The 24,779-nt window shown below is 38.3% G+C and overlaps 1 protein-coding gene across 5 annotated transcripts in view; it reads right to left on the minus strand.

Annotated features, from left to right (window-relative positions):
• CACNB2 (calcium voltage-gated channel auxiliary subunit beta 2) overlaps nucleotides 1–23,526 on the minus strand; it is a 155,892-nt gene extending 132,366 nt beyond the window's left edge. Inside the window, exon 1 of one of the 5 annotated variants that reach the window (XM_015617712.3) lies at nucleotides 23,445–23,526. In XM_015617712.3, the coding sequence (XP_015473198.1) occupies nucleotides 23,445–23,525 (81 nt within the window). In that variant the 5' untranslated portion in view covers nucleotide 23,526. The remainder of the gene's footprint in view (nucleotides 1–23,444) is intronic. The other 4 variants (XM_015617713.3, XM_015617705.3, XM_015617714.3 and 1 more) reach the window with 4 other exon arrangements.
• Between the last annotated feature and the right edge of the window lie 1,253 nt (nucleotides 23,527–24,779).

The raw sequence follows: 24,779 nt of genomic DNA on the forward strand, positions 1-24,779 counted from the left end.
TAAAAGGCTGCAAAACTACCAGTTTTATTTTGGTTTAACTGAGATGGAAAGATATTCTTGCTACTAAGCAACATCATTTCAATTTGCCCCCTTCTTTGCAGCGTGGGATTACTTAAGGAAGCAGAATGCTGCAACTCTTCATCAAAAATCCCCAAACCAGTAACATGGGCCATTGAGGGGAAATTCCCATACAGAGCAGAAAAATCAACTTTCCCTTACATTTTGTCATTTTTAGAATTTACTCCTTATCTTGCTGTGAGAGGAAATTCAAGCACAGTCGCATTTCAAGCCACCACTTTGACGCAGAGCTCAGTCCCTTGCCCACCCCATCCAATTTTGTGGCAGAGGCAGTGTCTGTCCCTGGCAGAGCAGGCGTTTGTCCTGCCACCGCTGCCCACGGCGGGAGAGCGCTGCCCACCCGCCCAGCCTGCCTCCCTCTGATTGCTTCTTCCTAAGGAGATTTAGGCAGTTTGCGTCAATCAAGGATTTAACACAAGACATAAATGCCATCCCCTCTTAACACAAACAAACAGCTGCCAGCACCTTTCTTGATGAGCCAAGGGTGGCTGGCAAAAAGTTAGTGATTTCTAGTGAATTTTCCTCTTTTACTATCTAATCTTATCAGTTAATCACAGGACTGACTTTAAAGGTTCTCATTTCTCTACAGTAGCAAAAATAAAGTACTTGCAAAGCTATGAAGGCAGGTAGAAATACAAGGGGAATCCTTATGTAAAATAATATTAAAATCCCTGAGTTACTTACAGAGTATGAAAACCATTAACAGGATAAACATAGGCAGTCATTAAACATTTTTCCAGTGCCAATTGTCTAAATAAGGAAACACACAGAACTCAAACAATGAGTTACTGTATAAAGCTTAAACCTTTGTCCATGAAACCTGCTTGATTTTAGAAGTAATTGCTTCTGGTTTTTAAACCTGGCCATGTTCAACCACATACTAGTAAACCGAACAATTATATAGCAGAATAATGAAGTCTTTAAAACTGACTTAATCACTGCACATTGAACTTCAGGAAATTATCATGAAATTAGCAGTTTGCCAGATGCCCAGTAGAAGGCAGACAAGGAAACATCCCTTCTCCCTAAATGATCTGTCATCCAGCAGCCAGGTGCATTTTTCCTCATCACTCCTCACCACAAGCATATCAGCATTTTTCTCCCAGGTTAAAATGAAGGGGCCTAAATACAGCTCACATATTGTTTTATTTCCTCATAAAATTATTTAAATACAAATATCTTCTTTGTCCTAGATTCTCCTTTGAGAAAGCTGTTTGGTAGCTCCTACTGAACACCATTAAATCAGTCACAGTCATCCTTGCAGTCACAGATCCAAAAGTTCCCTTCACTATGTCAGAAGCTTATTACAATTATATCACCTCTTAGCACTTGAACTTTTGACATGATTTTCTAAAAATAGCAAAGAGTCCCAGTTAAAAGAACATTATTGAAAATAACAGTATTAATGCTATTTAATCAGCTCAATTTTCTTCTAGTCTCTTGAAGCAGAAGGCAGTGGGCTGCATATTCCATTCTACACTCAGACTGACTCAAAGTTCAAAGCTATGTCTTTAAGTAATTTCATTTTGTTGAACAGCAATTCAGGAAGCATGCAAAGCATCATGCTAAGATTTTCAGGTAAAGCTTGTCCATCTTAACTTACCACATTCTTCTGCTGACAGGTTTTGGGAGTCAAAGCCAAAACTTTCCACCCTCAACTTATTTCCCTCTTTCCATTCCCCTGCAGAAGCAGGGAGGGCTGTAGGACTGTGCAAACTGCATTGCTGGCTCAGCACCTATTCTTCCCTTTGTGGCTTCCTTAGGACCCTTCCTGTCTTTTTGGAAAAACCCATGTAAATAGCACTTTCTAAAGTTTTCAAAAACTTTCAAACCCCTAGGTCCTGCTCATGGGATAATATTGCCCAGTTTGTTAGACAAAATTAAAATCAGATGTGATTTCTTGTGAAAACAGGGTCCCAAACATATCCTAAATTTCACCAAAAAAAGCCAATTCTGGGACTTTGTAGAATTATTTTGTCAAAACAGTGTCTGATTATCTTTTATTTTCTTTTTATAAGTCAAAGGGGTATGAGCCTGCTTCTACCTGGAAATAAAGAAGGTAACATGGAAGTGGAAATAAATATGCCACAAAAGTTAAAAAAGTAAAATGGCAATCACTGGGACAGTTCTTGTCCTCACTTATGTTCACTGAATCCTAATTAACACTGGCAGAATTTGGCCTGCTGTACAAGCCCCATCTAATCCCTCCACTGTAGTCTGCCACACCAGAAGGTTATTCCTTGAAACACTCCCCAGTAAGCCGGATAATTCTAGAAATGACATTTCAATGCCACCAAATCAGTTTGCCCAGTGCTACGATTTAACTTCTAAGCTGTTTCCATTTGTCTGTACTTGTATTACAACACAGAAATGGTGACAATGAAATCCTTTTTTGGAAGAAATCAGAACCAACTATGACTATTTTTGCCTGTACATTGGGACACTAATTTGGAAATTACTGAGTCTTTGCAAGGGCAGCATGACTCCTCATTTATTGTATGCATAAAAGGTCCCTCACAAATTAAAATCTACAAGCAGAACATGTAGAAGGAGAGTAACAGAGAGACAGAGAATCATGTAACGAGTAAGATAAAAATAACAAACCCATTTGCTTCATGTCTTTGACTGCATTTAAAATGAGACACTGGAACAGCAAGAGCAGAGCAGCAAGAACAGAGCAGCTGTTTTTACAGTATTTAGCTCCTGGCTCTCAGAAGAAGGGCCTGTGAGGGCAGGGGAACATAGGGAGAAGTTATGGGCTGACTATCCCAGAGGCTGCTGGAGCAGAGCTGGGGAGAGTTTAGGTCTGGTTGCATCATTTGTCCCAAGGCTGACAGCTCCAGAGACCATTTTGCACCTGCTTGTCTGAGCTGCACTTACAGCTGTCCTTACCTAAAACCCTGCACTGAGGGGTTAGCATAGAAAAGTATAATGTAAATAAAACCAGATTCTGCAAACAAGTTGGTCATCTCTACTGAACGGAAATAATATTTCTAAATATTTACAGGTTCAGGTCCTTGCTATGCTGACACTATAACCTATGTGGAGTAAAGGGCATTCTGCACTGGTGCTGTTTCTGGGGAGAAGTACTCTCTTTTCCCCTTTATGTCATGTAGGGATTAAGCAGGGCCAGCTTCTGTACCAAGTCCAGGGTTCTGCACTCTTTGGCAGCTTGGCTTTATCAGCTTCATATCCAGCTGCCTAGGCAGGTGAGGAAGAGCTCACCCAGCGGCACTTGCTGTTTCTGCACCTCTCTGAAGAATGGGCAGCTCAGCAAGGCTGAGAGCAGACGCTGCTTTGCCTGATGTGGAAGCCAGGAAATCCCTATTATGCAGATAAATACACCTACACTTTTCAGGACATTCATGTCTACATCACATAAGGTACATGAATGAATACTGTTTCATTTTCACTGATGCCACTCCTCAGAGCATTGGGGTAACATTTGAAGACGACAATTATTTTTTTTCAGCTAAAATTTCACACAATAAATATTTCGCACAATAAATTTCTTCACCTATTTTCCACTGCCTTCTTTAAAACACTCAAATTTAATATCCTTGGTTGTGCTGGTTTCAGCTGGGATAGAGTTAATTTTCTCCATAGTGATTAGTACAAGGCTGTATTTTGGATTTGTGCTGAACATGGGGTTGATAACAGAGAGATGTTTTTATTATTGCAGAGCTTACATGGAGCCAAGGCCTCTTCTGCTTCTCGTACTGCCACAAAGGCAATGGAGCTGGGAGTGCCTAGGAGGAGACACAGCCAGGACAGGTGACCCAAAGTGATCAAAGGGATATTCCAGACCCTATGAACTCATGATCAGTATATAAAGTCTGGGGAAGAAGGAGGAAGGGGGGAAGGGGCATTTGGAGTGATGGTGTTTGTCTTCCCAAGCACACAGTTACATGTGATGGGGCTGGGCTTTCCTGGGGATGACTGAACACCAGTCTGCCCACGGGAAACAGTGAATTCATTCCTTGTTTTGCTTTGCTTGTGTGTGTGGCTTTTGCTTTTCCTTTTCCTATTAAACTGGTTTTATCTCAACCCACAAGTTCCCTACATTTTTAACCTTCCGACTCTTTCCCTGATCTCTCCAGTGGGGGAGTGAGTGGGGCTTGGCTGTAGCTGGGGTTAAATCATGACATTGGTAAAAGAAACATTTAACTTAGCCAGTCATGAGACTGCTGGGATTTTTTCTTTTTCTTTCTTTTTCTTTATTTTTTTTTTCTTTTTCTTTGCAAAGCAGAAACATAATAACCTTTAAAAAAACCCACAGTGTAGCAGAATAAGGAAATTCATATTTGCTCCGTAGCACTCCATACTCCATTACACATTTAAAGACAATTTTAGAAATAAACTAAGACTATCAAGTCAACAAAATATTTAAATATGCAGTTTTCCTCAATTCTGACAGATACCTTAACAGATATTTGAACAAATACTTAGGCATACATGCAACGAAACAGATTCTGGTGGGTATTTAATTACATATTCAGTATACACCATTTAAAGTATTCCCAGTAACAGATTGCATTCAATAGCAAAAGAATTTTCTAAGTTCTGCTATAATACAATTTTATAAACCATGAACTACAAAAGAACACTAAATCTCAAACCTAACATAGAAACATTAAAAGAGTTTTGGCCTTCCCCCACACCATCATATATCAGACCACCTATCTGTAAAAGACTTGGGGACTTGGGGTTTTTTCCTGTACCATCAACTGGAAACTCATAATGTTATACCATTACACACGAAATACTGCAGCCAGCTATAAATATTTCTGAAGCTAACCAAAATCCTTTGGAAGGGGACAAGTAAGCAAAAGTTGTGTGCAAAGGAATACAAAAATTCTTCAGAGCAGAGAATGAAATGGGCTCCATGAAGGTAATTTTGCTGGCACTGGCAAGGCTACTTTTCAGAGTAAGTCAGGAAGATGCTTCACCCTTAAATTTTAATACTACTACTTTAGTATCTTTTTCTTATGTGTACAATTCAGACTAACACATTCAGATGAAATAAGGAAAACTTAAAAGACTTATTCTCTGACTTATTCTCTAATAAAATCTCCTGAGATTCATTCTGAAAATGGGACAATACAAAACTTGGAAGGATAAAAACATGATGTAGGCAGCAGCATAAACTCACTGTATGGCAGCATTTTGTAGGAGGTAGGAGAGAAGAGCAGCTTAAGGATCTGATTCTGCACCTCCCAGCACACACCACTGAGAGGCCCCCTGGGCAGCCTCAATGCCAGGCAGGAAGCATTGCTTACGTTTTTCAAGCATAAAGAAAAATGCAATTGAAGCATCTCTCTCTCTCTCTCTATGGAAATTCAGGGCCTGAAAAATATGACCTTAAACTTTCCAAAACAGTTTTCAGCTCAGTGCTCTGCAGCCCATTGCTGTATCAACACGGACACTCAATTTCAGCGTGCCTTTTTGCTCTGAAATATATTCAATGATTTCATCTTTTCTCATGTAAAACTATATGTGGAAGACAAAATAGGATGCTCAATAAAAAATAGGCATTAAATGGCATCCCAAACTATAGGTTTTGAAAGGGCTGAAATCTTCCTGGCAGAATAAAAAAGCTACTGTGTAATGTTTTAAGGTTAACATAATCCTAATATTTACTATACAGCATTTTTAGATTGAATTATCCCTACACTGAAGAAAGGATAATTCATGGCCAGGGGCAGAGGATAGACCTGCACAATCTCCCTCCAAGACAGGCAGTGTGGATTGCATCTGGACAGCCTTACACAGAGCTGGGCTCTCAGAGTATGGGGAAGGGAAGGACAGCAGGGCACTTGGCCACATTTCCAGCCTCCCCTTGACTACACTGGGGAGTTGCTGGCACCTCAGGCCATCCTGAGTGGATCCACATGCAGCCTGCCAAACAGGTAAGGCAGGCCCATGCCAAAATACCACACACTGCTGAAGGATGGAGCACCAGATCTGGGAGAGGATCTGGCAAGGGGAGAGGTCAAACCTAGCATATCAACCCTGGAAGCTCCTTCCTGCTACACTCCAAAACTTCTTATGGGAAAGCAGCACCTACTCCTGAGACAAACAAGAGCTCAGCTCTTGTTGTGATCACAAAGCATCTCTGCACTCTTCCCTTACCAGGCTTCACCTGGCAGCTTCAGAAAATACACAAACAGGAGCAGCCTACTGCAACAAAACATGGGAAATACTGAGACCAAATTAAATAAAAAAAATAAAAATAAAAAAAGGAATAAAAATTATTAAATTGAAGCTATATGAAGAGTAGGGAAAATCAGCAGATTTCAAGCACCTTATCTGGTGCAGGAAAGAAGTGCTGAAGGTCATGTTCCATCATTTCTAGTTAGAGCTTCTTGAATCATTCCTTTTTGGGAGCAGAGGCCAGATCAGTGTCTTGGAACATTATGTACTGTCTAGTAGAACACTGGAATACACTTTTAAATTTTTTTTTCTATTTACTTTTACTGAAATGCAAATACAAAATGAGTAATTTTTAATTTAAAAAAATATTTTAAGAATTGATGTCTGATTCAGGACTTGATTTTTAGAAATGTCCAAATTCAGACTGCATGTTTGTAGGACAAGTACAACCCCCACTTTAGAACCTTACACATCTTTAGGTTTGGGTAATGAAGAGTGTCATGAATTCGTTGATGATTTCCCTTTACATCTCAGGAACAGTTAAACATATCTCACATCTGTCAGATTCCTGAGTTTTCAGTTCCAGCCTCCATACTACATACTCATCACAGTTAATATTAATTGGTAATCAAACAGAAAAGCACCTGAAGCAAAGAAACAGGACAGAAATAACCTTTTTATTCCCACTAGGCAAGAACTCAGACTTGGCAATAGGGCAATGTGTTTACCATTTATGTTTACCCTGTACATAATAAAAGATTTGTCCAACCACAGTGAATAGTTATTTTTTCATCAGCATTTTTGTTTTTCAAATGGAAGGTTTTTATCTTATGCAAAATTGCATAAAGCATGTATAATGACTTATTCAGTGATTTGCATAAACATCTTCCATGGCGTGCACAAAACTTGACAGCTGTGATTTGCTTTACCCATGCATAAATAACAACAAAATTGGCCCAAAGACTTTTACTTCACATTTTAAATGTGAAGCCTAACAGGGCAAAGAGAAAGGTTATCACTTCCAGAAACAATGGAAGACCATTTAGCCTAGACCTAGCAAGTACACACTAGAAAAGAAAACACAACAAAAGAAAATGGTAAGAAAAGAATATAAAATTCCCAAATCACAGGAGAATTATAGTCAATATATTGACTTAAGGGCTGAATGGGACATAAATATAGTCACAAGGGATAAATCAATAGATATTTCTTTTAAATGGTAAAGCATATTTTCAGTGTTTTGAGAACTCAATATTTAAACTATCCACCATTTGTATACTAGGAGAGCATACAAATATTTCAAATTTTTAAAATAAAATTGAAATATTTTCAAAATACTTCTAGGATTCTACAGTAATTTAAAGTACCTTAAAATACTTTTGGTTAATCTATTCTATGGTTGAAGTTAAGATACTGTTGAAGTCTACACAGAGTAGTCTCTGTCTGGAATTTACTGAAGGTTTATTATTTGCGTCTTTGTATAATAATTTGTAGCTATTTAAAATGTGCATAAAAGTAAATTTGGCTTCAGTCTAGGTGACTACACTGTGCCAATGGAAAGGCAGGTTCACTGTCTGAGGAGATGATTTTCTTTAGATTTAACCAGCACTCAGAAGGTGGGAGGGTATGGAAGAAAATGACCTGCATGACCTTTGCCTTCTTGCACTCTCAGGTCTGGACCATTTAAGTACTTTAGTCAAAGTATCCTCTTTAAACAATACAGGCTTTATTTAGACAATAAGCTGATCAAGCAGACAGGTTAATTATTTGCTTTCAGCGGGATATGCCCATTGGTCACTGCTGAGAATCAAAACTACTTTTGAAGTAAGTTCTACAAAACAATAATGTAATGTGAATACAGAAGTCAAAATTGAACTTTCACTGATTTCAGTGAAAATCATTGAGTAATAAGTCTTAAATATTTAGAACTAGAAGGAAATTAAATAATATTAATTTTTAAAAATTCAAATAATAATCTTAGCAGAAATATAATCAATAACATGTATTATTTTTTTTAATTAACTAGTGAAAGTATAAATCAGGATAGCTTTTGGATAGAAATCTCTTGACCTACTAATTATTTACTTATTTAGTTGCTTAGTAAGAAGGTAGCAGAAATTATGCTACCATCCTAATGCTAAAAAAAGTTTCACAGCATTTGAGTTAAGAGCAGCCTGGCCTCGACAGTAGTTTGCTGTACCGGAAGGCAGATAGCATAGCACAGGAAAAGAGCCTAGAGGCATTAGTGTAATCCATCGAGGTTAAAGTAGGAAAGCTAAAATTATTTAATACTTTTTAAGCCCACAGTACAGTAAATGGTCTGTTGCTAGGAAGCAATCCTGGCTAAAAATACAGCTCTTTTTAATATGCTGACTTTACGTCTGAAGAATGCCAGAAATGGGTCTCACTGAAGGTACTTCTCACGCTCCTCCTCTCATTCTGTAAGAGTCCCCAGTTCACATTCACAGATGTATGAACATCAAGTGCTCCTCAGCCTGGAGGTTGTGTTTGACCAAGGAAAAGACAAGCTCAACAGATCTTTACTAACACCTTGTCAGGACTGCCCGCATCAGAGGGCCCATGGTAATAAGTAAAAACTCCTTAAAATTATAAGATTTAAAGTTCTGATCTCCCAGTCTGACCATAGATTTGCCATCATGAAGGAAGAATTTTCTCCCAGGAACCTGAGAACCCTGGAAAAGGCTGACTGCCTGGGGACATCCTCTGGAGGAAACTGAGGGATGCAGTAATGTTCCCAAACCCTTCTTTGCATACCATGATAAATTCCCATAAATAAAAGCATTTGACTGTCCTAATTTACAGCTGTAAACAGATGAAGCAATCCTTGGAGATGCAAATTAAAAATTAAGAACCTCAGAAACAGAAAGCAGGACGTGGCAGTAACAGTCCTGAGGAGTTGCACCATTTAGCTCTCAGAGACCTGACCAGTCCAACAGTAATACTGGAACAGTAAGTTCAGCACTGTTAAGAAACACAAAGCACTAAAACATGACTTGCAAGGGATGAAAATGCCACGAAAAACTTAAAAAATGTGACCCCTCCCTAGCAGGAGGGTCTGGATGAAGCAACAGTTATTACATTTTGTGCAACAAATAGACAGCCACACTTCAGAGTACATATATCTATTAAAAAAAGAATAAGATATATTACGCTAAGCACAGACTTGCAAAGGTACAATGAATTATTGTAAGTAACTTGAAGACTTTGAGCACACAGTATTACACTGGTCTGTCCATTTGACAGCGTCTAGTGAATGCATTCCTAAATTGTGACACAACCCGTGTTTCTCAGTAGCTTCACAGTGTCTCTGAAAATGAATGTGAAAGCAGAAATTGATGGTAGCTTTAAAATGAATGTTTTTCAACTATTAGATAAACTTCCCGTTAATCATTTCTGTTATTGCTGAATTATTTTGAAATTGAGCTTTATTTTTTATTTTTTTACCTTGCAAACCTTTCTCCTTTCTAGGTAGTTCTCTGATGGAAAGGAAGATAGGTTTTCACAGCTAGTTCCACCTTCAGATTTTCAAAAGGTTTATTATTGAAAATAATAATATAAAATAAAAAAAAATTATTTTTTTTGCCAAAATCCTTTTCTCCTGTCTTAAGTAGAGAATAGCCTGGCCACCCTTTTAACTTAGAACGGAGCTTGTCCCCACCCAACAGGCAGGTAATTGTCTCTCATGTTCATAAACATTACATTTGGTATCCTGCACTTATCAGTCACCAAACAGTTCTCTCTGCATCAGTGAGGTATAAAACTACCTCTTATTCTTTAACACATTAACTACTTGGCATCTTTAGGGAGGAATTTTTTCTCTTTGGATTTAATATTCTCTGTAAATTTGCACATTACAACCACACAAGAAGTGGACATCTAACTAGGCTACTTTTTGTGTAGTCTGATGCAAGCCATAGCTGATATCAGAAATAACAGGTAACACTCACTTTGGAAGCACAATGGTTTTGAATAGCCTTCTTCAGCCTCCTCCTTTTTAGTGAGGCACATATGGACTTGAGTCCATAATTTTACAAACTACAGTGTGGCAAGTCTTGAAAATTTCAACCTAAACTACTGTTTAAACAGTTCCATTAAGTCTTGTGTTAATGATAAATGCACCTGGGTCAGGGCAATTGCAAGCAAAGGTGCAGGCTGGGCAGAAAATGGACTGAGAGCTGCCCTGAAGAGAGGGACTTGGGGTTGTTGGTGGATGAGAAGCTCAAGAGGAGCTGACACAGTGCACCTGCAGCACAGAGAGCCAATTGTGGGCTGCATGAAAAGCAGTGTGGCCAGCAGGGTGAGGGTAAGATTTTCCTCTCTGTTCTGCTCTGGTGAGACCCCACCTGGAGTGCTGCACCCAGCTCTGGGGTGCCCAGAGCATAAGGACATGTACTTGTCAGACTGAGCCCAGAGGAGGCCTCAGAGATAATGAGAGGGCTGGAGCATCAACCATCAATTGTGTGAAGACAAACCAAGAGAACTGGGGCTGTTCAGCCTGGAGAAGTCTCCAAGGAGACCTCAGGTTAGACTTCTAGTATCTAAAGGGACCTGACAGGAAAGCTGGAGAGGAAATTTTACAAGATATGCACTGATAGGACAAGCAGAATGGCTTTAAACTGAAGAAGGGGAGATTTACATCAGACATTATGAAGAAATTCTTAACTGTGAAATTGAAGAGGCACTGGAACAAGTTTCCCAGAGAAGTCATGAAGGCCCCAACCTTAAGTTCAAAGACTTTCACACAACATTGTAATTAACTAAGCTGAAATGCCTGAGTTACTGCTAAAGAGCTTTTCCATTCGTTTACCTTAAAAGTGCTGTATATACAACAAAGAATTTACACCATCACAAGGAGAACATCATTTCCCAGATCCTATGTGTTCATTACTTGTGATGTAACTTGCAGCATGAGGAGTTGCTTTTCCTTGAAAACTGTAGAGTACAAAAATACAGTAGTTTCCATTAGTGTGGGAACATACCACATTTCTCATAGGATTCAAAGTATTTCCCCTAGCAACAATAAAGTTACAGAAAAGATACAAGGGAGTAGTTAAAAGTATTGGCTGTAAGTGAAAAGAAGTCCTTAATCTACAATCATGAGCTAGTCAAGTGACATACCAGTCATAAATGTGCAGAAATTACTACAGTGATTTAGACTAACTGGGTCTAGATTTCCACTTATGTGATTTTTTTATTTTTTTTTTTTTTCTAAAGAAGGCAACGTGCATATTTTTAAGATTTTAGTTATAAACAAATTTCAAAAGATGTACTTTGAAAAATAAACCAGAAACTTTGTCCCTTGGAAGAGGTCACTGACAAAACATCTCTTGAAATAATCTCTTTCCAATTTACCAAGATAATAAGGGAAATTTACAGGAAAGACTGAAATTCAAAGGCTGTTTCTTCACAAGTGCTTAAATCACCCTAAACTATATAAAATATAGTTTAAATTAAAACCTGCATCCTTACTGGGCTGCAATCCCTTAGCACACTGTTGTCCCAGCAGCAGTTCAGATTTAGAGAGATGCCAGTGCCTCATTTACCCATCAGCACATGAACCCTTTTCCTCCCTCTCCCACCAAACTTGCACATGTGTGCACACAGTGTGCAGGTAACCCTATCAGAAAAGTGATGTAAGACCATATTACCTGGGAACACTGTCAGACATACCAAAATCAGGGCAAACTGGAAAAAAAAAGCGATTAGGGGACAGCTGTTTTTATGGATGAGAATCAGGGTGGGTAAAGGCAAGAACTTAGGAGGAAAGAAGGGATAATAAGAAATGGCAGATCGATGCAGTGAATGGCATTTGGGGGTACTTATCAAGTGACCCCAAATCTGGGTCCTTCCACTGGCAGCTCAGAAATCAGGGTGCTGGGTTAGACAGTGCTAGGCTATTACAGGGACTGGTTTTGCTTCAGACAGAGCAGTATTTCTCTCCTCAGAGCTGCCCCACTCCAGCAGCTGAACACTCCACATGGATCCCTCCAAAACCCCACAGAGCAGCAGTGCCTGGTCACACCAGCCAGTTTGCAGGCCCAGGGACTGCAGCCATGGGGGCTGCTGCTGCTCACTGAACTCGCTGATACAAAATAAACTTCCCACTTGTTTTGGAAAGGTGAGACATCAGTTTTATTCATTTAGAAGACTTCCAATACAACAGTGTACGGAGGTGATTGACTGAAAACTTGAGATTTTCTGATAGAGGAGAACAGGCCAATAACATCCGCATTACAGAGCAGCCCACATACCCTGTCGTGCAGCCCACATTCCCTGCCATCCCTAATGAAGGTGGAAAGACTGAAATGTCTGATCTGGTGACAGTGGAGAAAGATGTTGTGTGACTGATGCTATTTTATTCATCACAAATATAGTATAACCATACTTCCCATTGTCTTGCAGTTACACAGCACACAGAGATTACATCAGAACAGATAAACTGATTTCAAACATTCAGAGATAATTACTTAACCTTACAGGACAATATTAAGCATTTGACAGAGCTGACGACATTTGAAATGATACTTGAGAGTACAGATTGTTCAGAACAAAGTTGGAAAGTCATTTGATAGATTTTGCTCTACCTCTGTGTCATTCTGCCAGGAACTGAAGAGCACAGCCCCGTTCTGCCCTGTCCTCTCTCCTGCTGCTTTGTTGGCCAAAGCGCTGGGAACACTTCAAAATAGCTGGCAATCCAACACTTTTCTACTTACTCTTCATATCAAAGCTCGTAGGAGAGCTCAATTAAGTTTATGAGCTGTTGTAAGTGACCTTGAAAGGGCCCAAAAGTCAGTGCTGAAATAGCTGGCACGCAGCTTGTTTTATTTCTGTTTACAATGGGAAAAATTTCCTAACACAATTTTCTGTGATATTGAGAAGCATTTTACAATTATAATAAACTAACAAAAATTTGTCAAAACTCTTAAAATTAAAGCTATTTAAGTGGAAGTATTATATTACTACATTAATAATATATTAATACTACATTAAAAATTTTTAACTGTTCAAACTAAAATTTTTTTGTTTTGTTTTCTTGAAAGAATACATTGTATCAGTTGCTGAATTAAAAATCTGCTATAGCTGGAAATAGGTGACGATGTTTCCTCTTCCTAAAAAAATCTTGTCCTAAAAATATGTTAAGAGAAAATTAATATCTATTCTGTAGTTATATTTTGCCTCATTAGCTTTATTCTCTATTGTTAATGACTAAAAAGAATATCATGACATATTAATGTCTTCCAAGCACAATATTCTATGTACATAAACACACCAAGTACTTACAAATTCCTTTTTTGTCAATGTTTAGAAAGAGATCAAGATATTAAATACAATCTCAATTTCTGCACAATAGAAACTATGCTATAAATTACAAGGAAGTGTTGGTTTTTTAAGTGATAAATGAAACAGGACCAAAAAATTAGTTTTGTGCTGTGAGAAACATGCTACAGTATATGAGCAACTTTAAAGTCTGCAAATCAAGGTTTTTGTGAGAAGAAGAAAAAAGGAGTTCTTGAATTTGAGTGCTGTACAATGGTGCTTCTGCTACATATTCATCTGTCTGAATTTCAGCAGACCATATTAACAACTGTACTAATTTCTGACAATTAATAAGGGCAATAATTATGCTGAGGCATTCCAGCAACATCCCATTTCACTAATAGGCAAGAACAGCTCTAGAACTAGACCGAGATTATGGTTTATAAAGAGTAAACAGTTTCTCAGAAGTTGTCATATCTGATTCATGGCTTCCAATATGACATAAATAAAGAAGTAGCTATCAACAGCTGGGATAGCAGTACTTTTTTTTCCCTATTCCCTTTGTGCTTTTGGGGTTTCATTCTGGTTTTTCTGATGTCTTTAGATATTCTTGCATCTTCAGGGAGGAACTTTGAACTTCAAGGACATCTGAATGGTCCTTTTCAGACAAAGGAAGAGTAAGAACATTTGGTACTTGGATTTCAAAAACATGAAATCACATTCGGAAGTGCAGCTATGAACAAATCTGTAAAATAATATCTTTTATATTAGTGCACTCAATTGACCCAACACAGTTATATGCTGTTTTTTGGGTTGTTTGTTTTGTTTGGTTTATTTCTTCTTTTTTAACGAGAGCTGCCTCTCAGTCTTAAGGAGATTATGCTCTTTGAATGCATCTATCCCAAATTGTTTACTAGTCTTATTTTAAGAAGTGGCATTTACTGTTACTTAACAAAAATATAATTCTTATTCACAATAGGAGTACCTCATATACTAGGCAGTGTTTTATGTGTTCCAGAGAAGCACATGGGCAAGGTTGGGAGGGATCACAGAGGGTCATCAGATCCAACCTCCCTGCTCAAGGAGGGCTATCCCAGAGCACGTTGCACAGGACTGTGTCCAGGTGGTTGAATATCTCCAGTGAGGGAGACCCCAATCTGTCTCTGGACAACCTGTTCCAATGCTCAGTCACCCTCATGGAAAGTAAGTTCTTCCTCATATTCAGGTAGAGCTACCTGTGCATCAGTTTCTGCCTGCTGCCTCTTTTCCTATTGCTTGGCACCACTGAGAAGAGCCTGGTCCATCCCCTTGACATCCTCTCTTCAGATACTGAGAAAAGGTCTCCTCTCAGTTGTCTCTTCTCAAGGCTGAACAGGCCCAGCTCCCTCCTTTCTTCAACATGGGGTAGATATAGAAGGAAATCAGACAATGAAACCTCAGAATTACTGGAAAACTCAATGGAGTCTCTATTAACAGAAAATATCAAAATGCCTGTTGAAATTTATCAAATTTAATTTACTTAATAAATTGACTACAAATATTGTGCATTCAAAATCCAGGTTCTATAACATGGGGCAAATCTCAGAGAGTGGGATTTTCCAGGAAGAAAAGCCAAAGACATGTTGAAACAAGGAAAAAGCATTTCACCTGGAAATAGGGTGAGAATTCAATATACTGTATCTATTATACTTCTCTGATACTTATTTACCAAAGCCAACATAAAGTGAAAGAAATTAGGAAGCAGAGTGGGAGGTCAGGCCTCACTGACAGGCTCTAGGTACAGATCCAAACTTTTCAATTCTTGAATTCTAGAGCTTTTATCATTCTATTTACTTCTTTCCTGGCTTTCAGGCTGAATTCTCTTCACTCCCTAATGTCCTTTGAATCTCTTCTCTCATTTCCACAATGTTTCCACTGAAATGAATGACTGAAAGCATTTATAAATTGTGTATAATAGAAAAGAGATTTTCACTGCCAGTGTGCTTCTTGGGACTGTAGCATACACTTCCACATAAGTAACTTGTTATTTGCACTTTTTCTTCTCCCCATGTGTGGCACACCTTTGCATATCTTTGTCCAGATTTATCTAGTCTAATAACCAACTGTTATATTTTGTGTTAATAAATGCTGATGCTATTTTTATTCTAAAGGGGACATTTTACTGACACAGCTTACTGACAGCTGATGATCATCCACACTGATGATCTATGTTATCTGTGCTGCTGTGTTTTTTTTATTCTAGTAATTTTTATCACCGCTTTTGCTACCATAATAAATGATAAAGATGCATGGTTTATTTGGTTTTGTTTTCTGCACAGTGTTACATTGAAATTGCTTCTAAATACTCAAAAACAATTTCCAAAAAGGAGATGCTGGCTATAGCTTCCTTCAAGAATACGTGCCTTACTTGTGTAAAAACAGAACTTAAGAAGACTTCCAAAGTAATCAATATCCCCTGTGAATTCAGTATAAACTAATTAATGATTATATAAAAATATTCTTCTATGAATGAATATACATATCAATAAATAAACAGATACAGAATCCTTTGAGCATCTAATGACTAAATTGCCATGAAATTCTGATAAATTGTATCCATAAATTTATTACTAAAATATGGGCACATTTCTTGAACATTTCTCAAGAGCCTTTTTCATTGTATGTATAATTCTCATTCAGCGTCACACATTACAGTATAACTCCATGGGATACAGTAACAACAGGACATTGCAAGACCTATACACAAGCAGAATTCCAGCTGAGATGTAGCAACTGTGCTGAGGACAAGTATTTTTTGAAAGGGAGCATGATGAATTCAAACAGAAAACTACATAGCCTTAAAATACAGCACTAAAAAAAAAGCCAAACAAAAAACCATCCAAACAAACAAGAAAAAACACCCTAACAGCTGTAAAATTAAGCAAGTCCAAAAGATTAAAATGCCTCCATCTTCCTCAGTTTTTACAGAGTATTCCTAGGTTGCAGTATGTTCTTAGTCCTAAATGTCCACTATCCATTCTTTTGATTACACTTCTGTTTCCCTTATCTACCATAATTTTAAGAATAATTTTCTCATTAATGGACTAATGTTTTGAGTGAAGAATTCATAAATGCTTATGCAGTTACATGTTTAAATTTGTCATGCATCACTGGAAAAATAAACCATTTACACTTTATTCACTCTGGGCCCATTTATGCCTCTAGAAATATGAGATGTATCTGAGAATTTGGCATAAATTGCAACCCCAATCAGTTTTAATCTTTGCAATTCAAATATAGGAAAATTATATTATAAATTTATATTGCAAGCACCTCCAATTTTAGTAGGGGCAAAAACCTTAGGAAACTAAATATGAAATTACAATAGAAATAACTAAACCACTGGAGTATACAGCTGACATTCCTGTATCCAGATTTTAATGTCCAAGGCCAGTACAAGTACTGCTGAGAAAAACAGACACAACTCCCTTTTGTCCGCAGATGCATCTGTAATTTCACTTCCTATTTCATCTCAGACAACATTACTTTCAAACTAACATTTCTATATTTTTCCAACACTATTCTCTGTCCCAGAAAAATTAAAAGTTTCTAAAAACTGTAAGACACTTCAAGGCAGCTCAAATCAGTTGTGGCTCAGTCAATGGTTAACTTTTGCTTTTTTATTAACTCTTGATAGTGGAAAAAAACCCCACACTCTTACATCTTAGAAAGTGGAAAGCATCTTCTTCTTGCCCTCCCCATTATATCTGTGAGGTTACAAAAGTCCATAGAAATTAGAAGCAGCAAATGTGGCAAATGCTTGGGCATGCTGTTTCACTGTATGAAGAAAAAAGTGCTCTGGGAAAGTTAACTTCTCTTTATTGTATGAAGCCAGTCAACAACAACTTTCCACCTTTAACAAATCATCCTCAAGACTCTAAAATTGCTGCCTGGTAGTCACGACCTCAGCACACTGTACAGAACTGCTAAAGTTAATGATAGATTGCAATTTGGAATGCACCACTAATTTATTTTTCAGACTTGACTGCAGGCTTGAATCTCAGAGATCATGCAGGCTGAGTTGAGCAGGGTTATTGTTAGGGTGCATCAGCCCCGTGCAGCCCAGACAGACTGAGCGCAATCCTGGCCGTGCTCACACGCAGAAACTGCCATCCACGCGGCTCCGCTCGCTCGGGGATGTGGCAGAACCCTGACTCACGGGAAAAATTCCAGAAATATCAAGGGAAGCAAGTCCTCTAGCTTACAGCAGACTGCTTAAAGTTCTGCATGTCCTGATAACCTTTTGGCTAATCAGATTATGAATGCAGCTCCAACCAAAATCAGCGGGAATTACACTGATAAATAAGTATAAGAAAAAACAGAGGAAGGGATAATATGTAGCTAAGATCTTTGCCATTTCTTTCCTTGTGCTTTGAATCCCCTGAACTTTCTGCAGGATACCACTAGAGCCCCATGCAACCAAAGGAAGGCAGTCCAGCAGCCATGGGAGCTTTCACAAAAGGTTTTCCTCTGAAGGATGGAGACAGCCCAGACCTGCCCCTATTAATAGAAAAAACACCTGTGCTGCCAGCAGAGAGAGCCAAATGTGTCATAAGAAGTTTGCTGAGGAAGGTTGCTCTATTACTCAGGAATGCTAAGAGCCGTCTCCACTAGAAACTAAGGACTCGAAAAGAACCAGAAAGAAAGCAAATTACAATGTCATTTCAGTCAATGGTTATTTGACAGAGTGAGTATTGTATCACATTAGCACACACTAGATCAGGGCAAGACAGAACCAAAACAGCAACCCACCAATTTACTGAAAAGTAACAGAACTTCATAAGCAATGGAACACACAAGGTTTTGTTGTTGTTTTTCACAATAATGGTGCATTTCAGATAAAAAATATCTACAGCTGCTTCAGCTGTGTCAATCTTTAAATGCCAAGAGCCATGATTTATCAAAGGATGGAAGTCCTCCATGAAAGCCAGAGTTGAGTAATCAATTAATTGTCTTTTATGCCACATACTCCTGCAATTATAGCAAGGATACACCTTTAACTACAGGGAAATACTGTTGCAGTTAGGAGCTCTCTCCACACACATTCCATCAAACCTTAGCTTACCCTCCTTCAGTAATTTTTTTTAGTTTGAGACAGGTGAGGTGTGCACCTTCAGTATTTCCTGACTTCATGCACTTTTGCAGTCTCTTCATAAGGCCAATACTAACCCAGAGCAGAGCAATAGCAATAGCATGCCTGTGAATAGCAGGTGCTTCTCTCCAAGAACTGCAGCTGAAGAGAACTCATCCAAGGGAACCTTTTGTCCTCTGTTAAAGCACATCAAATTTCATTTGTATTACCATTATCTTTCATGTTTCAGGGTAAACATGAAATCATCCTCAGATAACTTTCCTATTATTTCCAAGATTTTTCCACTGTCTTTTCCTTCAAACTACTTGTTTCATTTCCTATTTTCAAAATGACCCCAAGTCAACAAAAATAGAGCTTTTAATGTAGCCACATCCCCCTCTTTGTGTTTCTGTATTTGTTTAATCCTTCCTTTCTAATAATATCACATATCTTAAGATTCAAAGCTCTATTTTCTTTTCTGTGTCCTTTTCCTCTCTTTTCTCCCTTAGAATTTTATCCCCTGCTGTCCCTTTTTATTTGACAACATAACATTCCATTTTTTCATATTACATGATATTTCAAGCTTATTTCACTATTTACATACTATTTTTCTTCTTTTCTCATCCACTTCTCGCATCTTTGTAACATTACATGTATCATCATGTTACTTTTTAAGCAATAACATGAGACAGAAATATCAATCCCTCTTATTAGATGAAGGAATTAAGGATTTATAATTTCATTAATTACATAAAAGTCAGACTTTTTCCTCTGTAAACTCCACTCCTTTGAACCTGAGTGATACAAGGTGTGCAACGGAGCATTATTAAGTAAGAAGGCAGAGATAAAAGATACGGACACTGACAACTCCATTTAAATACTAATAAAATCTATGTATGCACTCACAAGCATCCTACTAACAGTAACAGCGATGCAGCAAATTTCCTACCCACCCCAACCTGTGTTTCAGGGAAGAAGAGCTACTCTGCAAAGAGACACAAAATCTTTGCTCTTTTTTTGCAGTGGGTACCACAATCTATAACTACTGACAGCCGAGCATGGCAGGCAGCTCTACAGCTTTCAGCTAAAGAGACAGAATTTATTTTGGGTATTTGTGGCTCAATGACCTTTCTGCTCAGTAGGTTGCCTTGGCACAGAGTCAAGGTTTGCGGCCCTCCAGCAGGGCTTGTATGGTTCCAAAGGCCAGAGGACGCTTGGATAGGTAAAAATGGCTGTAGTTAGAACCCTAAAATGAAAATTACATCAGGTCACAATTAAATATCTTTTACAGAACACTGGAAGGTGCTTACTCTGGTAATACTCTGGTTATCCACTGGTATAACAGACTAGCCAGGTAGCTTACAGAAACCATAGGGGAGACATCTTTCATTAACATGCACAGAACTATATTTTGAAGATCCTACAATATTTCAAATTTCAAAGTTTCATTATTTTCAGTTCTCACAACCATCTGCTGCTTAGGTAAAAAACATAGTTTAAAGAAATACACCATGCCATACAGCTGCATTTATTGTAACCTACTGCCTTTTCCACAGGTACAGGTCCTACCTACACTTGTCACAGAGCTCAAAGGTAGCTTTGTTACATAAAGTAACAAACAATCAAATTGCTTATATTAGACAATGAAAATTAAATTTGTGTCAATAGGAGTCAATTTAACAAAATTATTCCATTAGGGATAATTAAATGAATTCATTTTGCAAATCAAATATGAAAAACCCCAAGGCACTAGATGACAAACAGATTTTACAGTCATCTTGTCTAGGTCAGTCTTAGTTCTTACCAGTGATTTTCAAAAATATTCACATGTGGCAGCACCAACAGCCATTAGAGAGAGAAAAGTTAAAACATTCTCCACATAATTTAAAGTCCCCACAGCTCCCAGACCATTTAGTACCTTTAAAAAGCCAGACCCCACTTGTCTTGGTTTCAGCACAAAACCAAGACTGATATTCACAGAATCTATATCAAAGACATGTAGGTCTATCAAATGGTATCCAGAGTACTTCTGGAAAAGAAACAACAACCCACTAAAAAGCTGATGACTCTTCAGAGCTCTTGACATACATCAGATATTAACTTCTAAGCCTTGCAGTTTGTGATGTGAGGGTGCTTGCAGCAGTCAAGGACTGTCAGACACACCGGTGCAAAATTTTAGCAAAGGTTGCAGAAGCTGCCTGGTTTGTCATAGGCTGTAGAAGGTTTGGGTTTTCTTTTTCACAGGGGAAGGCACTCAGGTAGGCATCTTGAAGCCTTGAAGGGGAACAATAAATTATACAGGTAGCAGGCTTTTTGTAAAAAGATATACCAGCATAGCATGGTTTCTGTTCTTAAAGCATTATATGCTAAAGATACATGGATCAAATGCCAACTTCAATTACAGAAGTAATTGAAGAACAGCAAAGATTTAACAAATATTGATTCAGCAAAGTAGTTGCCAAAAAGTGGCCAAAATCTTGAGTTTTAAGCAGGTGAAAATTAAACTGAAATTTCAACAGATGTCAAAGCATCTTGCTAGATTACGGCCAATATATTTATCATGCACTTTTATCTTTGTCATTCAGCCTGGGACCCTTGTATTTTCACTGCATATGCACAAAGGTCAAGATCAAATCCCTAGACAGGTAAAACTCCCAGATTTTTCAAAGAGTTGAAGTTAATCTCCACTTGTTGGGATTTAAACCAAGTGATACTCTGAGCAGGTATCTGATTCTCTAAGGTGCCCTTGTACTTCACTGTAGGGTATGCCAGATTTTCAAAATATTAAAGCATTAAAAAAACACCCCACTCTTCTTTTTCCTTGTTTTAAGCATCCTCAGAGCAATAGATATTTTTTATCTCAATTAAAGTACTGGTCACAGATTATACTTATTAAAGAAGTGAAATTTTTCATCACTTAGTTGTGAACAATTTTTATAGTACAAAAGACAGATCAAGTGATTAAACACACATCCCCCAAGAAAACCAAAGGGAAAGAGATGAATGCAAGGCTTACATAAAACTATCTCCATCCTTTTAGAACTACTAATTTCTTTGTTTTGCTCAAACAGCTATCTAGTTAAAATCGTAAATTATTAATAAAATACACTTAATTAAAAATTAAGTCAGAAATTCTTACAGATAGTTTTTGCAGGTTTATTTGTGGTTTTCATTTAAAGGAAAAAATGGTACATGAAGTAGAAATAATCCCAGATGCTACACTGGTTTGGATGCTGCATCTATTTCTTTATATAGCACACAGTTGCAATCATGTAATTTGTCAGTTTTGCACTGGAATTTTCAAATCAGTTTATAGTTTATACATTTGACATGTGGAATTCTGGGTTTAGTGAAACAATTAAAGATCATTAATGTCTGCAATGTAGGGCTATGCTATGATAGATAAACTCTGTATCAATCACGCGGTTGAAACAATTACCAAAATTTACCATTTTCATGACAACATAGATCAATTTCCTTTTTTTATGCAAATTGGTAATGAAAGGATGGAGAGCAAGAAAGGACTTACTTATTTTATCCTTGGTGACTATTGCACAGTGCAAGACTATGGGTAAGAGTACGTATTTCAGTCTTCTCCAACATAAACACCAGAAACAGGTATTTGAATACCTAAATATACCTTATATTTAAACAGCCAAATCTGGAGCCCATCAGAACTGCAGACATAAGAGATTTCTACTTCCAAGAAGAGACAGTCTGTAGCCCTTAGTTTATCCCTCAGTACATAAATTAGGGGATAGAAACATCGCTCCTATGCAATCACAGCCTGCTTCATGGACACGTTACATTTCTGAGTAAACTGAAGCTTAATGCATTTTCACAGCAGGGAAGGGAAGGTGTCTGAACCTCAGAGCTGGCAATGACATCCTTTACTCCTGAACAACCCCAGCACAGTAGACAAGGTAATGTAGTTATGGGCAACACTTGGGGCAATATTTGGGACTCGTTGAGGTCACTGAAGAAGCCCTAAAGCTATCTAATGATCAATTGCCAGCACTTCCAGGACTCTGTGGAACTGGGATTTGATGATTTTGTGTTTATTAGGTAGAGCAGGCTGTGTGCTGCTAGTGTTGTATAATCATACATGATGGGGGTGAGCAAAGGGCACTGTTAACTCAGGAATTATATTTCATGGCATACTTTATTCCCAGCAGGAATCTTAGTTTCTGATACAGAAAAAATTCTTAAGTACAAAACAACAATGTGCTTTCTTAGTAAAAAAGAAGCCAACAGAAAAGACACTGAACATGGACTCCGTCATCCCACTGTGCAATATAACTTATTACAACGTACAGAAACAGCTCCTGGGACTTTTTAAATAGTGTTTAAAGATGTGAATCATACTACTAGAAGAACACCTACAGTATCAAACCACTGAAATATAAAAAACAAGGAAATTAAACTACAGTTATTCATGAATCCCCTCAATATCTTTAAACCTTAATTTTTAAGTCTTAAGTCTGCATCCTGAAAGCCACAATTTTTTTCAATTGATTTAAAAGTATGTAGCACAAACCCTATACTAGCATAGATGGAAAGTATATATAACAAGTAAGTTGAAAGTTTGTTATTGTTATATTTCCTAATACAGTTCCTTCAAAATACCAGTGTTCAAAATAAAGTCTTTTTTCCCTTAATTCTTAGAAATATTTTAAAAAATTCTGATCTTTAATGACTTATAATCTTTTCAGCTACCTTACACCTCAATATAAGTTTATACTTCCACATATATAGAGAAAAGCATATTCATATATACTTGAAAAATCCATACTTATAGAAACTTTGTTCAAGCTTCTGTACTTACCCAGGACACATTTTTAGCCTTGGGTGTTTTTAGCATGGCAACATGCAAGGCTGAAACGACCAACAACAGTCCCACCAGCATGGAAAGTCAGATGGAGGGGTAGTCCAGATGCCTTGGTTACCCCAGGATGTAGAGTTCCTTGGCCTGGCTGACACAGGCACACTGAGCATGTGGTCAGGTAACAATAAAAAAAGTCATTTTTCTTCCCGATGTACAATCCAATCAAACTGAGACACATCTGTCTTCAGCAGCAGCTGGCTGTATTTCTGCATATCCATGAAATCCAAAGTTGGCTCTTTTCTTTGAAAAGTTAAAACCAAAAGTCAAAGGGACTTACTCTCACAGACACTTCACCTGCCCAGTGAGAAAATGCAGAGTCCAGTTATCCTCCAAGCTTCCAGCCAAGCACTGATCTCACCGGAGGATGAAGCACTGGGAGCCACTTGCCTTCAGAGGATGTCAAAGACACACACAGTTGTGTCTGCACTGTTTAACCGCTGCTTTGCCTGACTACCCCAGGATCCTTAGAGTAATAAAGAGCATTATGATCTCGATGTCAGTAAATAATGCATGCCAGCAGCTCGGGCAGTACCTGTTGCACTGCCTGTGCCCGTGGCGTGGTGGCTGCCACTCCAGCCCCGCAGAGGGCACCTGTTCTCAGCACCCTCCCGCAGCGCTGGGCTCCCCGCCGGCACGGACACGCGTCCCAGAGCAGCAAGCAAAGGCTGAAAATCACTGTTTCTGCTCGTTTCTCTTTGTTCCTCTGCCCTTCTGTCCTTTTACTTTTACCTCCTGTCAATCTAGATTACCAGTGCAGATCCAGGCTAAATTTTGCAACTATCAGTAGTGATTAGAGTGAGTTGATTGAAATCGGATTATACAGGAAGACCTCTGCTTCCTCACTCAGCACACGGGCCAGTACCATTTGCAAAATACTTATGCTTCACTGCACAGCATGAGAGCATTTGGAGCAGTCCATTAAAAGAGAAACAGTGCAGTGGAAACAAGCCAGACTGCACTGTCTTTATAAACAAGAGCAAAGGGTTTTCAGTAGCCACATGAATTTACAGGGGAGTGTTTGAGACCATTTTCAGATGGAAGAGTTTGTTGGAGTCTGACAGATTCACCACAAAGCATCCAAGAGTGGTACTATGTACCTGAAGTGCTCTGTGTACCTGCTTGCTACTGCTCAGATGTGGATCCAGTCCAAGTGTACCTCTGTGGCATCTGAGCACTGAACTTGTGAGGAGCATCATCCTTCCCTGGGATAACATCTGCAAATCCTACTGGCAGTATCTACACAATGCAACAAAAGCACTTAATTCAAATGTGCTT

This window comes from Parus major, chromosome 2, assembly GCF_001522545.3.
Source record: "Parus major isolate Abel chromosome 2, Parus_major1.1, whole genome shotgun sequence".
Classification (NCBI taxonomy): Eukaryota; Metazoa; Chordata; class Aves; order Passeriformes; family Paridae; genus Parus; species Parus major.